The 20,486-nt window shown below is 45.9% G+C and overlaps 1 protein-coding gene across 1 annotated transcript in view; it reads left to right on the top strand.

The window, feature by feature from the left end:
* Positions 1–19,049, top strand: part of STAB2 (stabilin 2) — a 167,842-nt gene extending 148,793 nt beyond the window's left edge. Inside the window, exons 61-69 of the mRNA XM_055575011.1 lie at positions 3,650–3,783; positions 5,072–5,237; positions 5,381–5,487; positions 9,169–9,288; positions 10,039–10,179; positions 13,330–13,437; positions 14,254–14,382; positions 15,314–15,430; positions 18,917–19,049. Of these exons, the coding sequence (XP_055430986.1) occupies positions 3,650–3,783; positions 5,072–5,237; positions 5,381–5,487; positions 9,169–9,288; positions 10,039–10,179; positions 13,330–13,437; positions 14,254–14,382; positions 15,314–15,430; positions 18,917–18,967 (1,073 nt within the window). The 3' untranslated portion in view covers positions 18,968–19,049. The remainder of the gene's footprint in view (positions 1–3,649; positions 3,784–5,071; positions 5,238–5,380; positions 5,488–9,168; positions 9,289–10,038; positions 10,180–13,329; positions 13,438–14,253; positions 14,383–15,313; positions 15,431–18,916) is intronic.
* Positions 19,050–20,486: the final 1,437 nt, after the last annotated feature.

Genomic DNA, 20,486 nt, shown 5'->3' with positions numbered 1-20,486 from the left:
TAGTGTCTGCACAAGCAGAAGGAACAGGGAGCTCTCTGGGGTCCCTTTTATAAGGGCTCTGCCCACTCATTGTGGTTCCAACCTCCTTACCTAATAATCTCCCAAAGGCTCCACCTTCATCATTGGCCATTGTTAGCATCATGATGCTAACAACATCATTGTTAGCAAATCAGGTCTCACTGCTCACCACTTACAAAATCAATATTCACAAACGTTGGTCGAAAGGAAAGGTACCAGCAATCTGGGGACGTGGTGGACTCTGTGTCCCCCTCCCCAAACCAACCTCCAAAGATTCTACTCGGCCGTGAAAGCTTTTAAAGGGAAACAGGGACATAATCTCAGTTAATCATTGCGATGATCGGGGACAGAGTTGTCACTATCCCCCACTGTGTGCAGGTCGACTTCTTATGATTTTTCTGTAGATGCTCTCTTGTTCACACAGTCGGTTCATGAAATGACTGAAGGGGAAGCTGGGGAAGAGATCTGGTCATCTGTTAATTACTTATTCTTCATTTCTACTTCTTCGATCTACAGAAGAAACCAACACATTAGGGGAAGGTATTATGTAATCAAAAGATTTGAAAGCTGGGCTAGGGTTGGAGATGGGTAGAACATGGGGATGCCTGGTTTAAGGTTAGTGACAAGACAAGGGGGCCTCCTGCAGAGAGCTCTGCCTGCCAAAAGCTGCTTGCTTACATGAGATAAATTGCTATTGTCTGTCTTACTACTTTTCTTCCCCCAGTTTTATTAATCTTAAAAAGGCTTCAACTACACTGGGAATCTCCTTTAAAAAAGAGACTGTCACATATTGTCATATATCCTATGTATTTCTCCTGCTTATATACCCTCTATTTCATCCCCCAAATGAGTTGGAGGTGTCTTAGGACTTAATACATATTATGGACTAAATGTTTGTGTTCCTCACAAATTCATGTGTTAAAATTCTAACCCTCAAAGTAATGATATAAGCAGTCTTGGGCAGGAAACAGCTCCCCGGGGACTACAGTGGAGGCTTAAAAGATGCTTGAGCTGATTAAGCAGAGAGGAGCTGGCAAGGCATTTCTGCTGGGAGGACTCGTGGACAGCAGAGAATTATCAAGGGTAGTTGGGAAGGATGAGGCAACGAGGGGGTATGGTGTATTACCAAGGCTATGACCCCAAGGTAGCAGGGTCTCTACTGGGAAGAGGAATGATACCAGGAGAGAAGGGCACTCTGTAGACATGGAGAGTGAAGAAAAGGAAAGGATCCACCATAATGTAAGGTTTCCATCTCGAGAGGCCAATTCAATGGTGGTATTAGAGCAATCTGGGAGAAGGGGACCCAAGAACTTTGAAAGCTTGGTTGGGGACATTCTATGTTCAAGGTGATTGTGGATCTTCCAAGTTCCATCACAAGGTGATGGTAGGACTTCAAAGCAGAGATTCTGTAGGCAGTTGCTATGTAGGATGGGGTCAAGAATGATCAGCTGGGATAAGAGATGTTGATTCATGAGTCATTTGCCAGGAGGAATGTGGAATTAAGAGATACTTGGGTTTTTTCTTTAGAGCACAGTTCATTTAGCCAGTCCTGCCTGTTCCCACAGCTCACAGAATCCATTCATTGCATAGAGCATCACCCATCTTCTCCCAGGGGCTTCATTCTTCTACTTTATTATGAATACCAAGAAAATTATGGTAGTGATACTGAGCGACCAGGAGTCACATTTGGATCCACCTTCTGTTGTAGCTGAGTGGTTACCCTTAGCAAGACAAGACGGCATTGGGATAATGGCCCAGCCGTCCTGGTGGGCAGGTCACAGAGTCATTCCACACTCAGGGGGACATGCCTAGTCTCACATAGTTCAGAGGAGGGCAAACCGGCATAGCCTTTGAGGCAACCAGTTTGGCAATGTGTATGGAAAGCAATACAATAATTCAAGCCAAGACTCATAGCACCATTTCAAGGGACACATCCTATAGGAATAATCTAAGAATTGAATAAAGTTAACCTGGTGGCTCAGACAGTAAAGAATCTGCCTGCAATGCAGGAGACCTGGGTTCGAACCCTGGGTCAGGAAGATCCCCTGGAGAAGGGAATGGCAACCCACTTCGGTATTCTGGCCTGGAGAATTCCATGAACAGAGGAGCCCGGCATGCTACAGTCCACGGGGTCACAAGGAGTTGGACACTACTGAGCAACTAACACTTTCACTTCACACCACCCCAGCATTACCTAACATCACAAAAAATGAGAAATTACAAATTGGTAAATGATGATTGAATATACTGTTATATCCTCTCAAAGACACAATTAAGAATTGTCTTGTCACGGCAAGGATACGAGGCTAAACACCTATCCATTCCTCCCCAAGCTGTCCTGTTGGTGAGTGCTTATGTTCCAGATCTGGCTGACAATATTATATGGCCTGTGGAATGAATATACTATTGGCTATGGTCAAAGAAGAAAATCTTGTGCATTTCCTGTTGGTAAAGAATCTGCCGGCAATGTAGGAGATCCTGGTTCAATTCCTGGATTGGGAAGATCCGCTGGAGAAAGGATAGGCTACCCACTCCAGTATTCTTGGGCCTCCCTTGTGGCTCAGATGGTAAAGAATCTGCCTGCAATGCGGGAGACCTGGGTTCAATCCCTGGGTTGCAAAGATCCCCTGGAGAAGGGAAAGGCTGCCCACTCCAGTATTCTGGCCTGGAGAATTCCAGGGACTGTATAGTCCATGGGGTGACAAAGAATCAGACATGATTAAGCGATTTTCACTTTCACTGGTTTGGTCTCCACACTTGCCCTGCAGGGGGCATAGGTTTGATTCCTAGTCAGGGAACTAAGATCCCACAGGCAGAGCAGCCAAAAAGAATAAAGAAAACCTTAATCTTAGCTCTTGTGGAGGGTAGAATGTACCCTTTTAGTGTCATCTGATAATGAACTTGACAATATAAAAATGTGACTTGGTTCTTGATTTGTTTCTGATCTCTGCATTAATTGGTTTAAAAGAGATATCATATATTTTAAAGTTATGAATATTTTCTAGTATCTAAGGGGAAAATGGCTAGAAAACTTTTTTAAAGGCATAATGGCAATCAGAAAATACATGGGTTCCTTGGCAGAAACTCATTTTAATGTATTTTTTTTTCCATGGCTTTGAAGTTCACAATAAGTGTTTAAAAGAATCAAGGTAAAATCATGTTGTCAGAGAAAATGTATAATACTGGGAAAGAATCCTCAGAAAGAATGTTATAAGAAATACTTCTAAAAACTATACATGCAGCATACTGCCATATTTGTGATATATATGACCCACAAATGAATAGAAAAAAGACTGAAAGGGTGAAATTACATCAAAATTAAAAGTTACAAAAATGAAAATTCTGGACAGAAGTACATCAAAATGTTAGCCATGGAGTAATGATTATTTCCAGAGAGCAGGAAGATGGGTGCTTTTTATTTCTTTTCTTTTCTGTCTGGCCCACATTTCCACCTTGAACACATGCTACTTTCATAGTTAGAAAAGAAAGAAGTATTTTAAATTACATCTCAAAGGAAAGTGGCATCCCAAGAAACCCTGGGATGTGGCCAGAATTCCACTTTGAAAATCTCTGCTGGGAGAACTGCCAGCTGAGGTGTGGGGCTGAACAATTCCTCTCTTCCCCCTTCTAGATACCACCGTCGGAGTGTTCCATCTACGCTCCCCGCTCGGCCAGTACAAGCTGACCTTTGACAAAGCCAGAGAGGCCTGTGCTCAGGAAGCTGCAACCATGGCAACCTACAACCAGCTCTCCTACGCCCAGAAGGTGGGTTGCCAATCTGTGGGTGCCATGCAGGCAGGGTCTTCTGGGTGTACATGGTAGGGTTGCCGCTTCCTTAACACAGGGCAGTCTTTGGCTGTTGCCTTCCTGGAGGGGGGAGTTCAGGGAGCTCCCAAGCATGTCCACTGTGGGTCTGTTACATGTCAGCACAGAGTGGGTGCTTCACTGACCTTATTGTCCATTCTTACAACATCCCTGGAGGTAGGTGTTCCTACTGCCATCTTACAGATAGGGCAACTGAGGTTCGGAAAGGTAACATGTCCAATGTCACCCAACCAAGAAGTGGCAGATCCAGGACTCAACATACCCCAACTCCACAAGTCTGCTCCCGATCATGACATTCAACCACCAAGGCAGAGGCACTGACTGGAAGTTTTCACCTCACGGCTGGAAACCAGAAGATCAGTTACCCACAAGCCTAGGGTGTCCCTGAGCCCAAAGGCAGCCAAGTGTCTCTGCAATAGCCCAGGTTCCCTATGCCTGGGGGCATTGCCAAGGGCGTACAGAGAAATTGCCCCAGCTGTCAGCCAGGTAGGAAATGAAGCTCTGTCCAGAGCTCTCTCGGCCTCTAACATCAGAAGCCCAGCCCATTTGGAAAGGTCAGCAACTCGGAGTAGCCTACCAGTGAGTGCTCACAAGATCACTGCCCATCCTCGTGATTTTACTGCCCTTCCTCCAACCTCCATCATGACCAGATCTTCAGACCTGACATTTCTTTACAAGGAACAAAGCCCTTGATGCCAGGACCCAGCATCTTGTAGGGTCAGAATTTCTTGTTTCTCCTTCTTGCTCAAGCTTCCCAGGTGGCTCAGCAGTAAGAATCCGCCTGCCAGTGCAGGAGCTGCAGGAGACTTGGGGTTAGGAATCCCGGGGTTAGGAAGATCCTCTGGAGGAGGAAATGGCAACCTGCTCCAGTATTCTTACTGGGATAATCCCATGGACCGAGGAGCCTGGCGGGGTACAGTCCATTGGGTTGCAAAGAGTCGGACACTACTGAGCAACTGAGCATGCAGACACATGCCTGCTTGCTCGTTAGGACTTGAGCACTTACAGGGAAGAGAAGGCACCACTTTCATCCATCCAGTGGCTCAATCAACAAAAATGTAATGAACACCTACTATGTTCCAGGCACAGGGGTACAATAGGCAAAATGAGCCATAACTCCTGACTCCATGGAGTTTTCGGTCTGATGGGGGAGTCAGACATTAGCCACAAAACTCCACAACAGATATGAAATCACAGCTGACCAACATCCACATCTTTGTCTCTACAGGCCAAGTACCACCTCTGCTCAGCAGGTTGGCTAGACAGTGGGCGAGTAGCCTACCCCACATCCTATGCCTCCCAGAACTGCGGCTCTGGTATCGTCGGGATAGTGGACTACGGACCAAGAAACAACAAGAGCGAGATGTGGGATGTCTTCTGCTACCGGATGAAAGGTAATGGCCCCAACCTCGCTTCAGATTCCAGGCCATGCAGCTGCTAAGCCATCCTCAGCTGGGCTGGCCGACCTCCCAGCGTGAGATGGGGTAGCCAAGATGCCTGCCTCCCCAGTGTGACTCTATGTATTTCTGCCTTCCAGATGTGAACTGCACCTGCAAGGTGGGCTATGTGGGAGATGGCTTCTCGTGCAGTGGAAATCTGTTGCAGGTCCTAATGTCCTTCCCCTCACTCACAAACTTCCTAAAGGTCTGTACCACATCTGTTTGCTTTCACCTTGGGGTAGAGGGGTGAACTCAAAGCAGATATGAGAGAGTCTAGTCCTTGAGAGAAGGCGGAGGTTCACAGTCATGGTTGAGAGTGTGGACACAGCCGCACTGCCCAAGTTTGACACTTAGATTTGCCACTTGGTGCATCACCTTAAATGAGTTGCTTTCCCTTCTGGGCCTCAGTTTGCTCATCTGTAAAATGGAGATGACACAATCTCATAGGGTCATTGTGATAAATAAATGACTTGATATTTGTAAAATGCTTAGCCCTGTGGCTAGCAGATGGAAAATGCTGTCCCGGTGTTAGCTGGTAACTCATCTGTTTGTCTGCGACTACAATAGATTCAGAGTCTACCCTGTAGGAATAAGTTGTTCTTGTGTCTTCATGGACAGGGTGGGGCACAGTTAAGATCTGCCTGGTGATCACCCAGTGGCCAAATTCTCAATATACGGTCAACTTGCATTTTTCACTGTACTTTTTTCTTTAAAAAAAAATTTAGTTTTGGCCATGCTACATGGCTTGCAGGATCTTAGTTCCCCAACTAAGGATCACACCCACACCCTCAGCAGTGAAAGCACTGAGTCCTAACCATTAGACCACCAGGGAATTCCTGCACTGCATTTAAAGTCACTTTAATATTCTATAAGTCATGTCCAATGAAGAGAAAGTCCCCGTTAGAGAAAGAATTGGTGTTGACTATGGGAAGACTACACAGAAGAAATATATAAAAAAGATCTTCATAACCCAGGTAACCATGATGGTGTTGATCACTCACCTAGAGCCAGACATCCTGGAATGTGAAGTCAAGTGGGCCTTAGGAAGCATTACTATGAACAAAGCTAGTAGAGGTGATGGAATTCAGTTGAGCCATGCTGTTAAAGTGCTGCACTCAATATACCAGCAAATTTGGAAAACTCAGCAATGGCCACAAGACTGGACAAGGTCAATTTTCATCCCAATCCCAAAGAAAGGCAATGCCAAAGAATGTTCAAACTATTGCACAATTGCACTCATCTCACAATTGCACTCATCTCATACACTAGCAAAGTAATGCTCAAAATTCTCCAAGCCAGGCTTCAACAGTACGTGAACCATGAACTTCCAGATGTTCAAGCTAGATTTAGAAAAGAGATCAAATTGCCAACATCCATTAGATCATCAAAAAAGCAAGAGAGTTCCAGAAAACTATCTACTTCTGCTACACCAAAGCCTTTGACTGTATGGATCACAACAAACTGTGGAAAATTCTTCAAGAGATGGGAATACCAGACCACCTGACCTGCCTCCTGAGAAATCTGTATGCAGGTCAAGAAGCAACAGTTAGAACCAGACATGGAATAACAGGCTGGTTCGAAATTGGGAAAGGAGTACATCAAGGTTGTATATTGTCACCTTGCTTATTTAATTTATATGCAGAGTACATCATGTGATATGCTGGGCTGGATGAAGCACAAGCTGGAATTAAGATTGCTGGGAAAAATATCAATAACATCAGATACACAGATGACACCACCCTTATGGCAAAAAGCGAATAAGAACTAAAGAGCCTCTCGATGAAAGTGAAAGAGGAGAATGAAAATGTTGGCTTGAAACTCAACATTCACCAAACTAAGATCATGGCATCCGGTCCCATCACTTCATGGGAAATAGATGGGGAAACAATGGAAACAGTGAGAGACTTTATTTTCTTGGGCTCAAAAATCATTGCAGATGTTGACTGCAGCCATGAAATTAAAAGATGCTTACTCCTTGAAAGAAAAGTTATGACCAACCTAGACAGCATATTAAAAAGCAGAGACATTACTTTGCCAACAAAGGTCCATCTAGTCAAAGCTATGGTTTTTCCAGTGGTCATGTATGGATGTGATAGTTGGACTGTGAAGAAAGCTGAGCACCAAAGAATTGATGCTTTTGAACTGCAGTGTTGGAGGAGACTCTTGAGAGTCTCTTGGACTGCAAGGAGCTCAAACCAGTCAATCCTAAAATCAGTCCTGAATGTTCATTGGAAGGGCTGATGCTGAAGCTGAAACTCCAATACTTTGGCCACCTGATGTGAAGAACTGACTCATTGGAAAAGACCCTGATGCTGGGACAGATTGAAGGCAGGAGAAGAGGATGACAGAGGATGAGATGGTTGGATGGCATCACTGACTCAATGCACATGAGTACATGCAAGCTCCAGGAGTTGGTGATAGACAGGAAAGCCTGGTGTGCTGCAGTTCATGGGGTCACAAAGAGTCAAACACAACTGAGCAACTGAACTGAACTTATCAAAGAACTGAGCTTTGATATTAATAACAGCAATAATAACAATAGCTAACATTTCCTGTGCATTTTCTTCACACGAGGATTCTCTGAGCTGTTCAGGTTACTTTACACTTGCTTCACAAAACATAAGCTCCATAAGGGAAATTATTTTCTCTGCCTTGTGGCTAGCATATAGTAGGTGCTCAGCAATACTTGTTAGACAGAATAAATCCTTATGCAACCTTACGAAGTCACTTTTGCCATTATTCCCATTTTGAAGATAAAGAAACTGAGGCTTAGCAAGGTCAAGGACACAGCCAAGGAGAGGGGACAGAGCATAAGTACAGGGCTTGTAGGAACAGGGCAGAAGCTAGACCAAGGACCCCAAAATAGTGAGTCTTTGTCCACAGACCAAAGGTATCCACTTAACTTGCCTAAAAACTCAGGATTACTGTAAATATCCTAAAGATGAACACCCAAACCAATGTTTGTGCTGTGTGGGAGTGTGGCTTGTGACAGCATCTCAGATAAAAGACTTTGTAGAACAAAACCCACTGGCTGTGTGCCCTTCAGCAAATTCTCAACTTCTCTGGGCAGCAGCAGGGCTCTCTGCATGATGACAGTGCTGAACTGCATAGTGCGATTTCTTAAAATCTGTTCAGTGAATATTTATTGAGTACTTAACAATGTGCTTGAGATATATCAGTGAACAAAACAGACAAGAAACAGAATAAAGCAAATAGTATTGAATGCTAGAAGGTGATCTAGACTATGGGGGTGGGGAGGGGACCCACAGGGTTCCCATGTTGCCCAGAGTGATGAGAGAAGGCCTTAGTGAGAAGGTAAGATGTAAACAAACTGTGGACAGAAGAGAGGAAGTTAGCCATGCAGATTTCAAGGAAGAATATTCCAGGTGTAAGGAACAGCCAGGCAAAGGATGAAAGGCAGGACGTTGCTGAGCAAGCCTGAGGAACGTCAAGGAGGCCAGTGTGGCTGGGGCAGGGTGAGCAAGAGGACAGCTGGGTGCAGGGTCAGAGGAGCAAGAGTCCAGGTGGTTTGGGCCTCGTGGGCACTGTAAGGACTTCGGCTTTTCCTCTGGGTGAAGCGGGCGCCTTGCAAATTTTTGGCAAAAGAAGACTCCAGAATTCACTTAAGATTTCAAAGCCTACACAAGCTGCCTTGTTGAGAATGGCCTGTGATCTGGCTGTGTCTTAGGACCATAGGATTTATCAAGGAAAGGAAAAATCCTCCTAAAATTTTCCCAAGGGGCAGTCAGAAAGATGAGCAGATGAGTGGCAGCCTGAGCTGGGGTGATCATCAGGAATACTCCCAAAGGGGTGATGCCACCCTCTCCAGCCAGTCCCTCCCTGAACACCATGCTGATCCTTCTGACCACCTCCTTCCTATCCCCAGGAAGTGCTGGCGTATTCCAACAGCTCAGCCAGAGGCCAGGCATTCCTGAAACACCTGACTGACCTGTCAATCCGAAGCACCCTCTTTGTGCCCCAGAACAGTGGGCTCGGGGAAAACGAGGTGAGCTGGGTTCCTGGTATCTGTGTTTAGTGCTTCTAGACAGTATCAGTTACCACCTCAACGATGCAATGCCACAAATGACCCCATAGTGCAGTAGCTACATTTATGTGGCTCACACAGCTGCAGATCAGCTGGCAGTTCTGGGCTTGGCCAGGCATGCTTGCGTGTCTGAGCTGGGCTGGCCATCGGCCGATCTAGCCTGGCCTGTCTGGGACTCTGCTCCACAGGGCTCTCAGGCTTCAGCAGGTTATCTCAGGCATGTTCTTCTGGCAGAAAATGCCAGCACTTTCTAAGACCCTGTCTGGTCTCATTTGCTAACATACCACACACCCAAAAAGCCAGAGTGCGAGGCCCTCAGAGTTATACGGCAAAGGGCAAGGATACAGGGAGAGGTGAAGAACTGGGGCCAGGGATGCAACTGATCTACCACACCGAGCTCCTTCGTGTCATGGCACACAGAGGAGCTGGCAGCGTTTATTAAGCCCGCCCATAGGCTCCAACAGCCTCGAGCCCCTATCCCACTGAGGGCTGAGAGAAGCAATACCTCTGCTCACTTTTACCCACTCGAGACCCACTCCTCCCAGGACATCACTGGGAAGCTTTGCTTAGACCATTGACTTTCAAACTGGAGGCAGAAAAGCCAAGGCCTTGAGAAGTGATTTTTTTTTTTCTGTGTCATCCTTATCATGAAAATGAAAAAATACTGCTTGACTTTTAAAGACCATTCTTATGTCTCTCCTCTCCTCTCAGACCCTGTCTGGGCGGGACATAGAGCACCACCTCTCCAACATCAACATCTTTTTTTACAATGACCTTGTCAATGGTACCATCGTGCAAACGAGGCTGGGAAGCCAGCTGCTCATCACCTCCAGCCAGGACCAGCGCCAACTGGTATGAAAAGTCTTCTGGGCTTATTGGGAGAAATGGAGATAATAAATGCAAAGTTTCTAGCATAGAGTAGGTACTTAATAGATGGCAACGCTTATAATGCGAAAGAAAACTCTAAAGCTGCAGTAAGATGGTACCGGCTGAAGACCAGAACACACCATACTGTCAGGCAGCCGCTACCCCTTGAGAACTAAGGCCCCAGTGACCGCCAGCCCCAGAAGCTGATAATGAGGACCTATAAATGAAACCATTCTAAAGCTGTCTGATTCTCTGCCTTTATTTCTGTCAGATTGTCAGCCTATCCCAGGTATTAACACGTGAGCCTTGAAGTCAAGTGACCCTAGTATGTCTGCCGCCCACTAGCTCTAGGACTTTAGGTAACTTGTCTGAACTTCTCTGGGTCCCAGTTTCCTCATCTGAAAGACAGGGGTGTCGGTGATGTGTTGATGATGGCGATAGCCGTGATGATGCTTATGATGGTAACAGCGATATTACTTTGATAATGGTGGTGTTGACTGTTTCGATGACGATGGTGGGGATGATGGTGGTGGTTGTGATATTAGAAGTGGTGATGGGGTGGTGGTAACATGACCATGGTGTTCACATCACAGGCTTCTAAAGTATTCTTTCAACCGAAGTCTAGTTGATTTACGTGTTGTACTAGTTTTAGGAGCACAGCAAGATGATTCAGTTTTTTATAGATATATTCAGATATATATGTATTTTCAGATTCTTTTCCTATATAAATTATTACAAAATATTGACCCTCTGACCAATTGGTGGCTCAGACAATAGCACAGGGAACTATATAGTTCCTGTGAGAAGGAACCTTGGAGAAGGGAATGGCTACCCACTCCAGTATTTTTGCCTGGTGAATTCCATGGACAGAGAAGCCTGGCAGGCTACAGTCTATGGGAAGAGTCGGACACGACTGACACTTTTTTCACATTATGTATGTTAATCCTGTACTCCTAATTTATCCCTCCTCCCACCTTTCTGTTTTGTTAACCTTTCAGTTCAGTTCAGTCGCTCAGTCATGTCCAACTCTTTGCAACCCCATGAACCACAGCACACCCGTCCATCACCAACTGCCGGAGTCTACCCATATCCATGTCCATTGAGTCGGTGATGCCATCTAACCATCTCATCCTCTGTCCTCCCCTTCTCCTCCTGCCCTCAATCTTTCCCAACATCAGGGTCTTTTCAAGTGAGTCAGCTCTTCACATCAGGTGGCCAAAGTATTGGAGTTGCAGCTTCAGCATCAGTCCTTCCAACAAACACCCAGGACTGATCTCCTTTAGGATGGACTGGTTGGATCTCCTTGCAGTCCAAGGGACTCTCAAGAGTCTTCTCCAACACCACAGTTGAAAGCATCAATTCTTTGGCGCTCAGCTTTCTTCACAGTCCAACTCTCACATCCATACATGACCACTGGAAAAACCATAGCCTTGACTAAACAGACCTTTGTTGGCAAAGTAATGTCTCTGCTTTTTAATATGCTGTCTAATTTAAACCATTAATTTACAGAAATATTCTATGAGTCTATTTCTGTTTTGGAGACAAGTTCATCTTTTTCTTTTAGATTCCATATATGATACATTCAAAATTTACCTTTCTGACTTAGTAAGATAATCTAGGTCCATCCATGTTGCTCCAAATGGCATTATTTCATTCTTTTTATGGCTGAGTAATATTCCATTGTTTATATGTACCACATCTTCTTTATTCATTCATCTGTTGATGCTCATTTAAGTTGCTTCCAAGTCTTGGCTACTGTAATAGTGCTACCATAAACATTAGGCTGCATGTATCATTTGGAATTATGGTTTTCTCTAGCAATTTGCCCAAGAGTGGGATTGCAAGATCATGTGGTTGCTCTAATTTTAGTATTTTGAGGAAACTCCATACTGTTCTCCATAGTTTTTGCACCAATTTATATTCCCACCAGCACTGTAGGAGGGTTCCCTTTTTTGCACACCCTCTCCAGCATTAATAATTACTTGTAGACTTTTTGATGATGGCCATTCTCACTGGTGTGAAGTGATACCTCATTGTGGTTTTGTCAGATCATATGCTTTTATGGAGATTCAGTGATTCAGGGATTTTGACGTGTGATAATGGTATCTGACATGTAGCAAGGGCTAAATGAATATTTTTTATAAACACTGAGTATTTTTTAAATTTTATTTAGTTATTTTTGGCTGCACTGGGTCTTCGTTGCTGCACATGGGCTTCTCATTGCAAAGGCTTCTCTTGTTGCAGAGCACGGGCTCTGGGGCACACATAAAGGCTTCAGCATTTATGGTGTATGGGCTCAGTAGTTGTGGCTTGCAGGCTCTAGGGCACGGGTTCAGTAATTGTGGCACATGGGTCCAGTTGCTTCAAGGCATGTGGGATCTTCCCAGGCCAGGGAACGAACCAGTGTCCCCTGCACTGGAAGGTGGACGGACTTCTAATCATTGGACCACCAGGGAAGCCCTAATGAATATTTTTAATACTTACCTAATAAATGATCTTTATTATTGAAGATCAGTTTAGACCAGTACTTCTCAAACTTTAACAGGCACTTAAATCACTTATGAGTTTGTTAAAATGCATATTGTAATTCAGCAGCTGGGCTGTGGGGCCCCAGGTTCTGCATTTCTAATCAACTCCCGGGTGTCTGCCCACACCACAAGCCAGTGGCTCACACTTTGATTAGCGAGGAATTAGCTCACTTAACATCCCTTTCTTGTGTGGTGTGATGTTCACAGCAGTGGGTCTGAAGTTGAGGCATGGGGTTTGCCACCTACTACCTATGTGATCTTGGTGTGTGTGATCACGAACTATGTGATCACACCATTTTCCTTCTGACCCCTCATCTGTTAAACAAGTGGGCTGGACAGAATGACCTCCTGGGTTCTCTGCAGCACAGAACAGTTTGTTGGCACAAGAACTACTAATGTGCTGTTCTGGGCTGTCCAGAGGGCGAGCACAAGCCCCATCCTGCCCGTCAGTGAGAACGGGCCTGAAACCCAGGCTCCCGGACCTCAGGGAAACTGGACGACTTTCTTCTGTGGAAGGGCTGCTGCTGCTGCTAAGTCTGCCCACATGGAAAGAAAGAATCAGATAGTCAGAGATATCTGATAGACAGCCCTCTTCTCACCTCCCTAGGAGACCAGGTTCGTTGATGGAAGAGCCATTCTGCAGTGGGACATCTTTGCCTCCAATGGGATTATTCATGTCATTTCCAAGCCTTTAAAAGCTCCCTCTATCCCAGGGGTGAGTATACCAGCATTCCTGGTAAGGAGGAGCCTCGATGTCCACTCCCCAAGTAGCAAGCTACTCCTGGGAGCCCTGTCACCCCATCCATGGCAGCTGGCCTCAGGGATGCCCAGACCGCATCCAGTGTGTCAGTGACATAACACGTGTCAGCACCAATATTTGCTGAATGAAAAGGGCAGAATCTGCCAGTGGAGAAACCACTGGAAGGGGAGTGAAAATCCTGAGCCCCTCCACTTTGTAACCATGTGAACTCAGACGAGCCCCAAACATCATCGAGCCCCATTTTTCTTATCTGCAAAATGGAGGTCAAAATGCCTTCTTCCCTGGATTCTTGGGAAGACAATGAGTTAATGTAAAATAATAAAGACAGTTCCTGGCACATGCTTTATAAGAGTTGGTCAGCTGGCTGTGTTCAGTTGGTGGTGATGTTAGTTTTCTAACTTTGTTCTAAAGGTATGAAGCTCCAAAACCAGGCTGGCTTTAAAGCCCACCTCTACCACTTATGGGCTGTGTGACACTGGGCAAGTGCTTACCCTCTGTGTGTCTCTGTTCTCCCGTATAAAAATGGAAACAGTAGAAACTGTTCTTATCTCTTTGTTATTATGCATTTAAATGGATTATTTTATGTAAGGGGGCTTAGAACAGACCCTGGAAGTAGTAAGGGCTAGATACATATTGACAGCTTTATCATTATTTTTATCCCAACCGGCACAAGATGCCTCAGGCAAGCCAGAATGGGGTGGGCTCCAGGAAGCATGCCTCTTTGGGGAAGTCACCAGTTCTGGTACCAACCGTTGCCCTTTCTGTGTGTAGACGCCAGGCCACACCGGCCTGGGAACAGGGGTGTTCTTTGCCATCATCCTGGTCATTGGAGCCCTTGCTTTGGCAGCGTACTCCTACTTTCGACTAAACCGGAGAACGATTGGCTTCCAGCATTTTGAGGTGAGACAGAGAAAAACAGGACCATGGGGATGGGGGTCCACTCTGAAACCCAGCCCCGGCTCTGGGCTACTCCAGCAGACCGGCTGCTTCCTCGCTGAGCACTTGGCACACTTTTCCTGTCTCCTGGATGGGGCCTCTGCCCCGAAGAGATCAGCAGTGGCAGCTCCAGGGCCCTCTACCTGGCTGAATCAGAGGATGGAGGAGGGCGAAGGGCAGCCAGTAGCCCTTCATGCCACAGGTGTGGCTTGGAGCCAAATTCACCAGGGGCCCAGGAGGCCACTCACCTTGGAGGAATCACAAGACAAGCTTCAAAGCTGACTCTGAGGGTGGGGACACGGTGGGGGGCCTGCACAGCCAGAGGCCTCAGGTCACAGCCAGTGAAACACACTGGCCCAATTTGAACAGCTCAACCCACATTCCAGGTCAGTGGGTCTTAGTTCACCATGGGAACCCTGCGGGCTGGATATGCCTGCAGCCCCCAAGCACTGCTGCTTCCTTCTGGCCGATAACCTGTACAAGCATTATATACATCACATTTAGCAAAAGTGCCACGCTGCACAATTCCTTTTATATTAAGTTCAAGGACAGGTAAAACCATTCCAGGTGATGGGAGTCAGAAAAGCAGTTACCATGGGCGGAACCAGATATTGGCAGGCAGGGGGCGTGAGGGCACCTCCTGGAGGATGGAGATGCCCTGTGTGCTGATTTGGGTGGTGGCCACACATGGGTGAACATATTTAAGAAGTCACTGAGCTGAACACTTAAGATTGGTGCATGATATTACATCTAAGTCAGATCTCAATAAAAGGACAACAGAAAAGTTCCCGGAGGTGGAGGTGGGGGCGGGGCTTGCCTTAGCTTCCGACTTGGCTGCGACACCCCACCTTGCGGACTTCGTGGTGCTCAGCCCTGTGCTTGTCTGTCCAAGCAGTCGGAAGAGGACATTGACGTCGCAGCTCTTGGCAAGCAGCAGCCTGAGAATATCTCGAACCCCATGTACGAGAGCGCAACTTCAGCAACCCCGGAACCTTCCTACGACCCGTTCACAGTGAGTTTGTCTTTTCATCTAAAACAGGTTCAGCTGAGGTTGGTGGGGGGCGGCGGGTAGGGCAATGATGTCTTTCAGCAGACCCGTGTAGAGCACTGCACCAAGAAATCTCACTTCTAGGACACATCTCCAGGCTACAAGCCTAGAAGCAAGCTGGGGGAAGCCCTGTGGTCGTTCTGTGTTCTGAGCTCTCCTGGGTGGATTGTGGATTGCAGAGGCGTCCATCGGTTAGATCTAGAAAATAACTAGGGGTTGCACAACCCCAACCTTGTGACCAGGTGAGAGGTGACAAGGAGAAGAAATCTTGGGCTGAATTCTGCCACAACCACTGACAAGGTAGCAGACTCAAAGGAAGACCTAAAACTGCTTCAACATTTACACTGTTGTCCGGGATTCTTCTGCCTATTGTCAGAGCTGCTTCTTACTTTGCTACATCTCTTTGATGAGGTTTTTTTTTTATCTAGGGGCATGGGTCCTGCTCTGGTCTTCCAAGAAAGGGCCACTTGTTTCTAGAATTAGTGACCCTTGAGCTTGGATGGAGCCGCCACTGACCGCAGCGCTGTGGCAGGGAACCCATTCACATCAAATGTGCGAGACACACTCTGCCTATGTTACCAGGTCTGGACTGAGAAGCTAAGAGTGAAATAAGAGAAAACATATTGGTCTTTGCCCCAGAGCTCATAAACTCCTCTGATTTCCTAAGTGGTGAGAATACCAGGGGCATCTTTTGTTCTGAGATTCTGGGTTGGCTCCCATATGCCTTCTGGAGAGGGGCTGGTCACCAGAAAGACCAAACCATGATTCGAAGTTTGGGATTTTTCAGTTCCACCCTTCACTCTCCAGAGGGAGAGAGAGGCTAGAAATGTAGCTGATAGTCGATGTGAGGAAGTCTCCGTAAAAATTCCGCCCCCCTTTTTAAAATGTGTGTGTAATCTATTACAGATTTCAGTTTGTAGTCACCGTGAGGTTTTGTTATAGCAGTCCATATATAAACAAGATTATCTTAAGTTGCTGGTCTTTTAATTTCAAATACATTTCCCATATCCTGCATTTGTGTTCTCCTCATGACTGCTGGTTTTGATATCACTTCTGTGTGATAGCCATCCTTTACTGGATGTTTGCCTTTACCAATGAGCTTTTCTAGTCATAATTTTGTTTTTAGTTGTGGCCTTGTCCACTTAAGAGTAGTTCCTTTAGCATTTGTTATAAAGGTGGTCTGGTGGTGCTGAATTCTTAGCTTTTGCTTGTCTGCAAAGCTTTTGATTTCTCTGTTAAATCTGAATGAAAGCCTTACTTGTAATTTTGGTGTTTTCATAAGAGGTGAGCTCACATCCTTCTATTCTACCATCATCCATAAATCCCAATGGTAGGGGGTTCAGACATCTTCCAGGGTGGTGAACATATCCACACTGGGAGTGTGATGCACCTGAAGTCCACGGGGCAGTGGCTACACTGAATTTTTATAAGTTGGCACTGAAACATTACAGTATTCTATTGTACCATTTTAAGCTTATAGAATGCAACACTTGTTGTTATTTTTCTAGTGAACCAAATGCAACTATCCCATGGTTCTCAGTGCCTGTGGTAGTAGATTTAATATATTTGCAATACTGAAAAATAATCACATCATAAATCCTATTGCTTTTTAATCAAACCCATGTAAAAGTTTCTAGTCCAGATTGCAAGGGCAAGTTCAGTTAAGCTGCATTTATTAACAGTCTATTTCTATAAGCCTTGTGATATGGAAATCAACCTCATTTTAAAAGCAAGGGGAGTCCAAATGCTTGGGGCTGGTGCAATGGGACGACCCAGAGGGATGGTATGGGGAGGGAGGAGGGAGGTGGGTTCAGGATGGGGAACACATGTATACCTGTGGCGGATTCATTTCAATATATGGCAAAACCAATACAATATTGTAAAGTTTAAAAATAAAATAAAATTAAAAAAAAAATAAAATAAAAGCAAGGGGAAAAATTTTATATTCTGTTCAGGGATCTCCATGGCCTCTCAGCTGTCTGGCTTTTCTTGGGGCCCCATGAACACTGTCAATGGAATACTCACCTGAGGCAGGTGAGAGTACCCTAAGAGACAGGATTCAGTTCAACCTTCCTAATCAGACCAGGTGGCAAAAATATTCCAGTTACAGGAATCCTAAGCTGAGGGCACCAGCCCCAAATCTGCTTTATTCTCATGCCTTTTATACTGAAGGAGCAGATGTTGCCTCTAGACGACCTGGAGCCAATCCACACATTGTGAGCATCCATTATGTGAATGGACAGAGCTGCGGTCTGATCAGAGCCACAGACAGCAGGAGGTTCAGGAGGCCGCCTCCGGACTGTTGCTTCTGATCAGACCCAGTTCAGGATGAACTGTCAACCGGAAAGGATTTTTTTTGTAACCAGAGTAACAGCCATGTTTTGTGGGGTGGTTTTATTTTCCTTAGAGTAGTATCTAACTTAATTCACACACCTCCCTGTCAGGTAAATATTATTAGGCCCCTTAATAGATGAGAAAAATTCTGCAGAGGTGAAATGACTTGTCCAGGGCCACATGTTCAGGCCGAGACTGTACCCATGTTCAGGCCACGGGCCACAGGACAGCAGCGTGAAGCCACCCTCGCTCCCACCAGATCTGGTCACAAGAGACTAAAGGAAAAATAGTGTTTTTAGGCTGAAAGAGAGGAAAAAGTTTTCCTTGACCCTCTGATGATTCGTGGCTGGGCCTGAAAAGTAAACTGGTAAAGACAGACTCACAGAAGAGCATATATATTTTATTGAACGTTTATGTGTACGTGGGAGCCTTCATGAGAAAATGAAGACCCAAAGAAGGGACCGGAACAGGAAGCCTTTGCACCTTTTAGACTAAATGTGTGAAGAATTGACGAGAGAGAGAGCTTTGGACCTAGAGGTAGTAAATGGTGAAGAAGTCACTAGGAAGATAAGGGTTAGTGAACAAGGTTTGTTTGTACAGGTTTCTTGGCCCCCAGCTCCCCAGAAGTGATGCATCTTCTTTCCTCTAAAGAAAATTTCATGAGAGAATTTTATTACCTTTTTCAGGGGAAAAGGGTAGGGGGCAGAGTTAGTCAGAGTGACCTTCCTGCTTCTGTCATGTAAAAGAATTCCTTCAGTTTGACATTTAACAAGCCAAGTTACTGGATTGGGGGTAACATGTCCTAAGGGCTTTCCCCAGGGCTTCAGTGGTAAAGAATTCACCTGCCAATACAGGAGATACAGGTTCAATCCCTGGATCGGGAAGATCCCCTGGAGAAGGAAATGGCAACCCACTCCAGTATTCTTGCTTGGAAAATCGCATGGACAAAGTAGCCTGGTGGGCTAGTCCACGGGGGTCACAAAAGAGTTGGCCATGACTTAGCAACTAAACAACAAGTGTGCCCTAAACCCGCCAAGGCCTCAGACCAGTAGCCAATGTTATGCTCAACCTGGAAGAATGCACCTTCTGCCTGGTTCACAGACTTCTCTTTTCCAGGACCCTGCCGACCAGCTGCTGGACAGCAGTGACCCCCTGGGGGCACTATGAGGGCTGGACCTGCCCCATCCAGACATCACCGCTGCCACCTGGGTCCCCAGAGCCACCTCAGAAAGACCATCAACTGTGAATCCTCAGCCCCAGTTGACTGTGGGAAATGTAAGCTCCTTTAACATTTCAAAGTCTGGAGCACTCAAGCCGTACCTCATCTCTTCAGTTGATCCAGGGGATATTCTGTTTCTGCGGGTGAGAGACCATGTTAAGCCCACCCACCACCCAGGGGACTGCTCCCTCCCTGACCCTCTGCTATCTTCCCCAACCTTCAGTAGCACCTTTTACCTTTTGCCCAGCACTCTAGTGACCTTGTCTTATTTCCCTGTTAGACTGTAAGCTTCCAAAGGCCGAGACCTTCCTCATTCGTCTTTGTATCCTGGCACCCAGCACAGTGTGTGGCATGTGAAATGTGCTCAATTATTGGTTACAGAACAGAAATAAAGTCAGTGGAACAAATCCAGTGTCTGGGAAACAAATCGACCATTTGCCATAGGAGGGGTCAAACTCTGAAGGTAAAATCAACTCATTAGGGCTCATTAGGGCTGTTAGTTAGCCAACATCTGCATTATGAGTGCTTCTTTCTTAATTCTGTTTGGTTTGCTTGTTTGTGTGAAGAAGACATAATAACCACAAGGAGATACCACTTCACACCCACGAGGATGGCCATCCTTAAAACACAGACAATAACCAGTATCTGCAAGGGTGTGGAGAAACTGGATCCCTTCTACTTTGTTGGTGGGAATGTAAAATTGTGCCCCTACCGTGGAAAACAGTCCAGCAGTTCCTCAGAAAGTTAAACATAGAATTACCATGTGATCCAGAAATTCCACTCCTAGGTACAGACCCAAGAGAAGTGAACACATGTCCATACAACAACTTATAGAGGTAGCATTATTAGTATTATTCATAATAGCCAAAACATGGAAACAAACCAAATGTCTACTGACTTACAAATGAATAACCAAACTGTGTCTTGCCACACAATGAAATAGCATTCCTAAAACAGAACTAAGTACTGATACATGCAACACCATGGATGAACCTTGAAAACATGATGCTCAGTGAAAGAAGTCAGACACAAAAGACCACATACCAAATGATTCCATTTATATGAAACGTCCAGAATCAGGCCAGTTCTTCTCCATGCAGGACTCTGTGCAAGGCTGGATGTCCACCGGACCCTCAAAAGACCCAAAGTAGCCTCTCCATCACTGTGGCAACCAAGTGCCTCCAGGCCACCCGCCACCCTTTTGCAAGCTACCCCAGGAGTAGCACTGGCCAGGCTCGGGAGCCGCCTCTGGGAAATGGAGATGGGAAAGGCTGGGATGAGCAGATCTCAGATCCCTCTCCATCACCCTCACGGCCCAAACAACTTTGTTCCAAATCATCAGGGTTTTTGCTGAGCCAAGTCCAAAGTTCAGAAGCCCCTGGAGTCTCAGAAGCTTCCTCACAACTCCAGGAAAGGGAATAAATGCCCATTTCAAGCAGAGGAATGATTTACCACCTCCTCTTGGAC

This window comes from Bubalus kerabau, chromosome 1, assembly GCF_029407905.1.
Source record: "Bubalus kerabau isolate K-KA32 ecotype Philippines breed swamp buffalo chromosome 1, PCC_UOA_SB_1v2, whole genome shotgun sequence".
Classification (NCBI taxonomy): domain Eukaryota; kingdom Metazoa; phylum Chordata; class Mammalia; order Artiodactyla; family Bovidae; genus Bubalus; species Bubalus kerabau.
The sequence above is the reverse complement of the archived record's forward strand: the minus strand, read 5'-3'. Positions and strand labels throughout refer to the sequence as shown.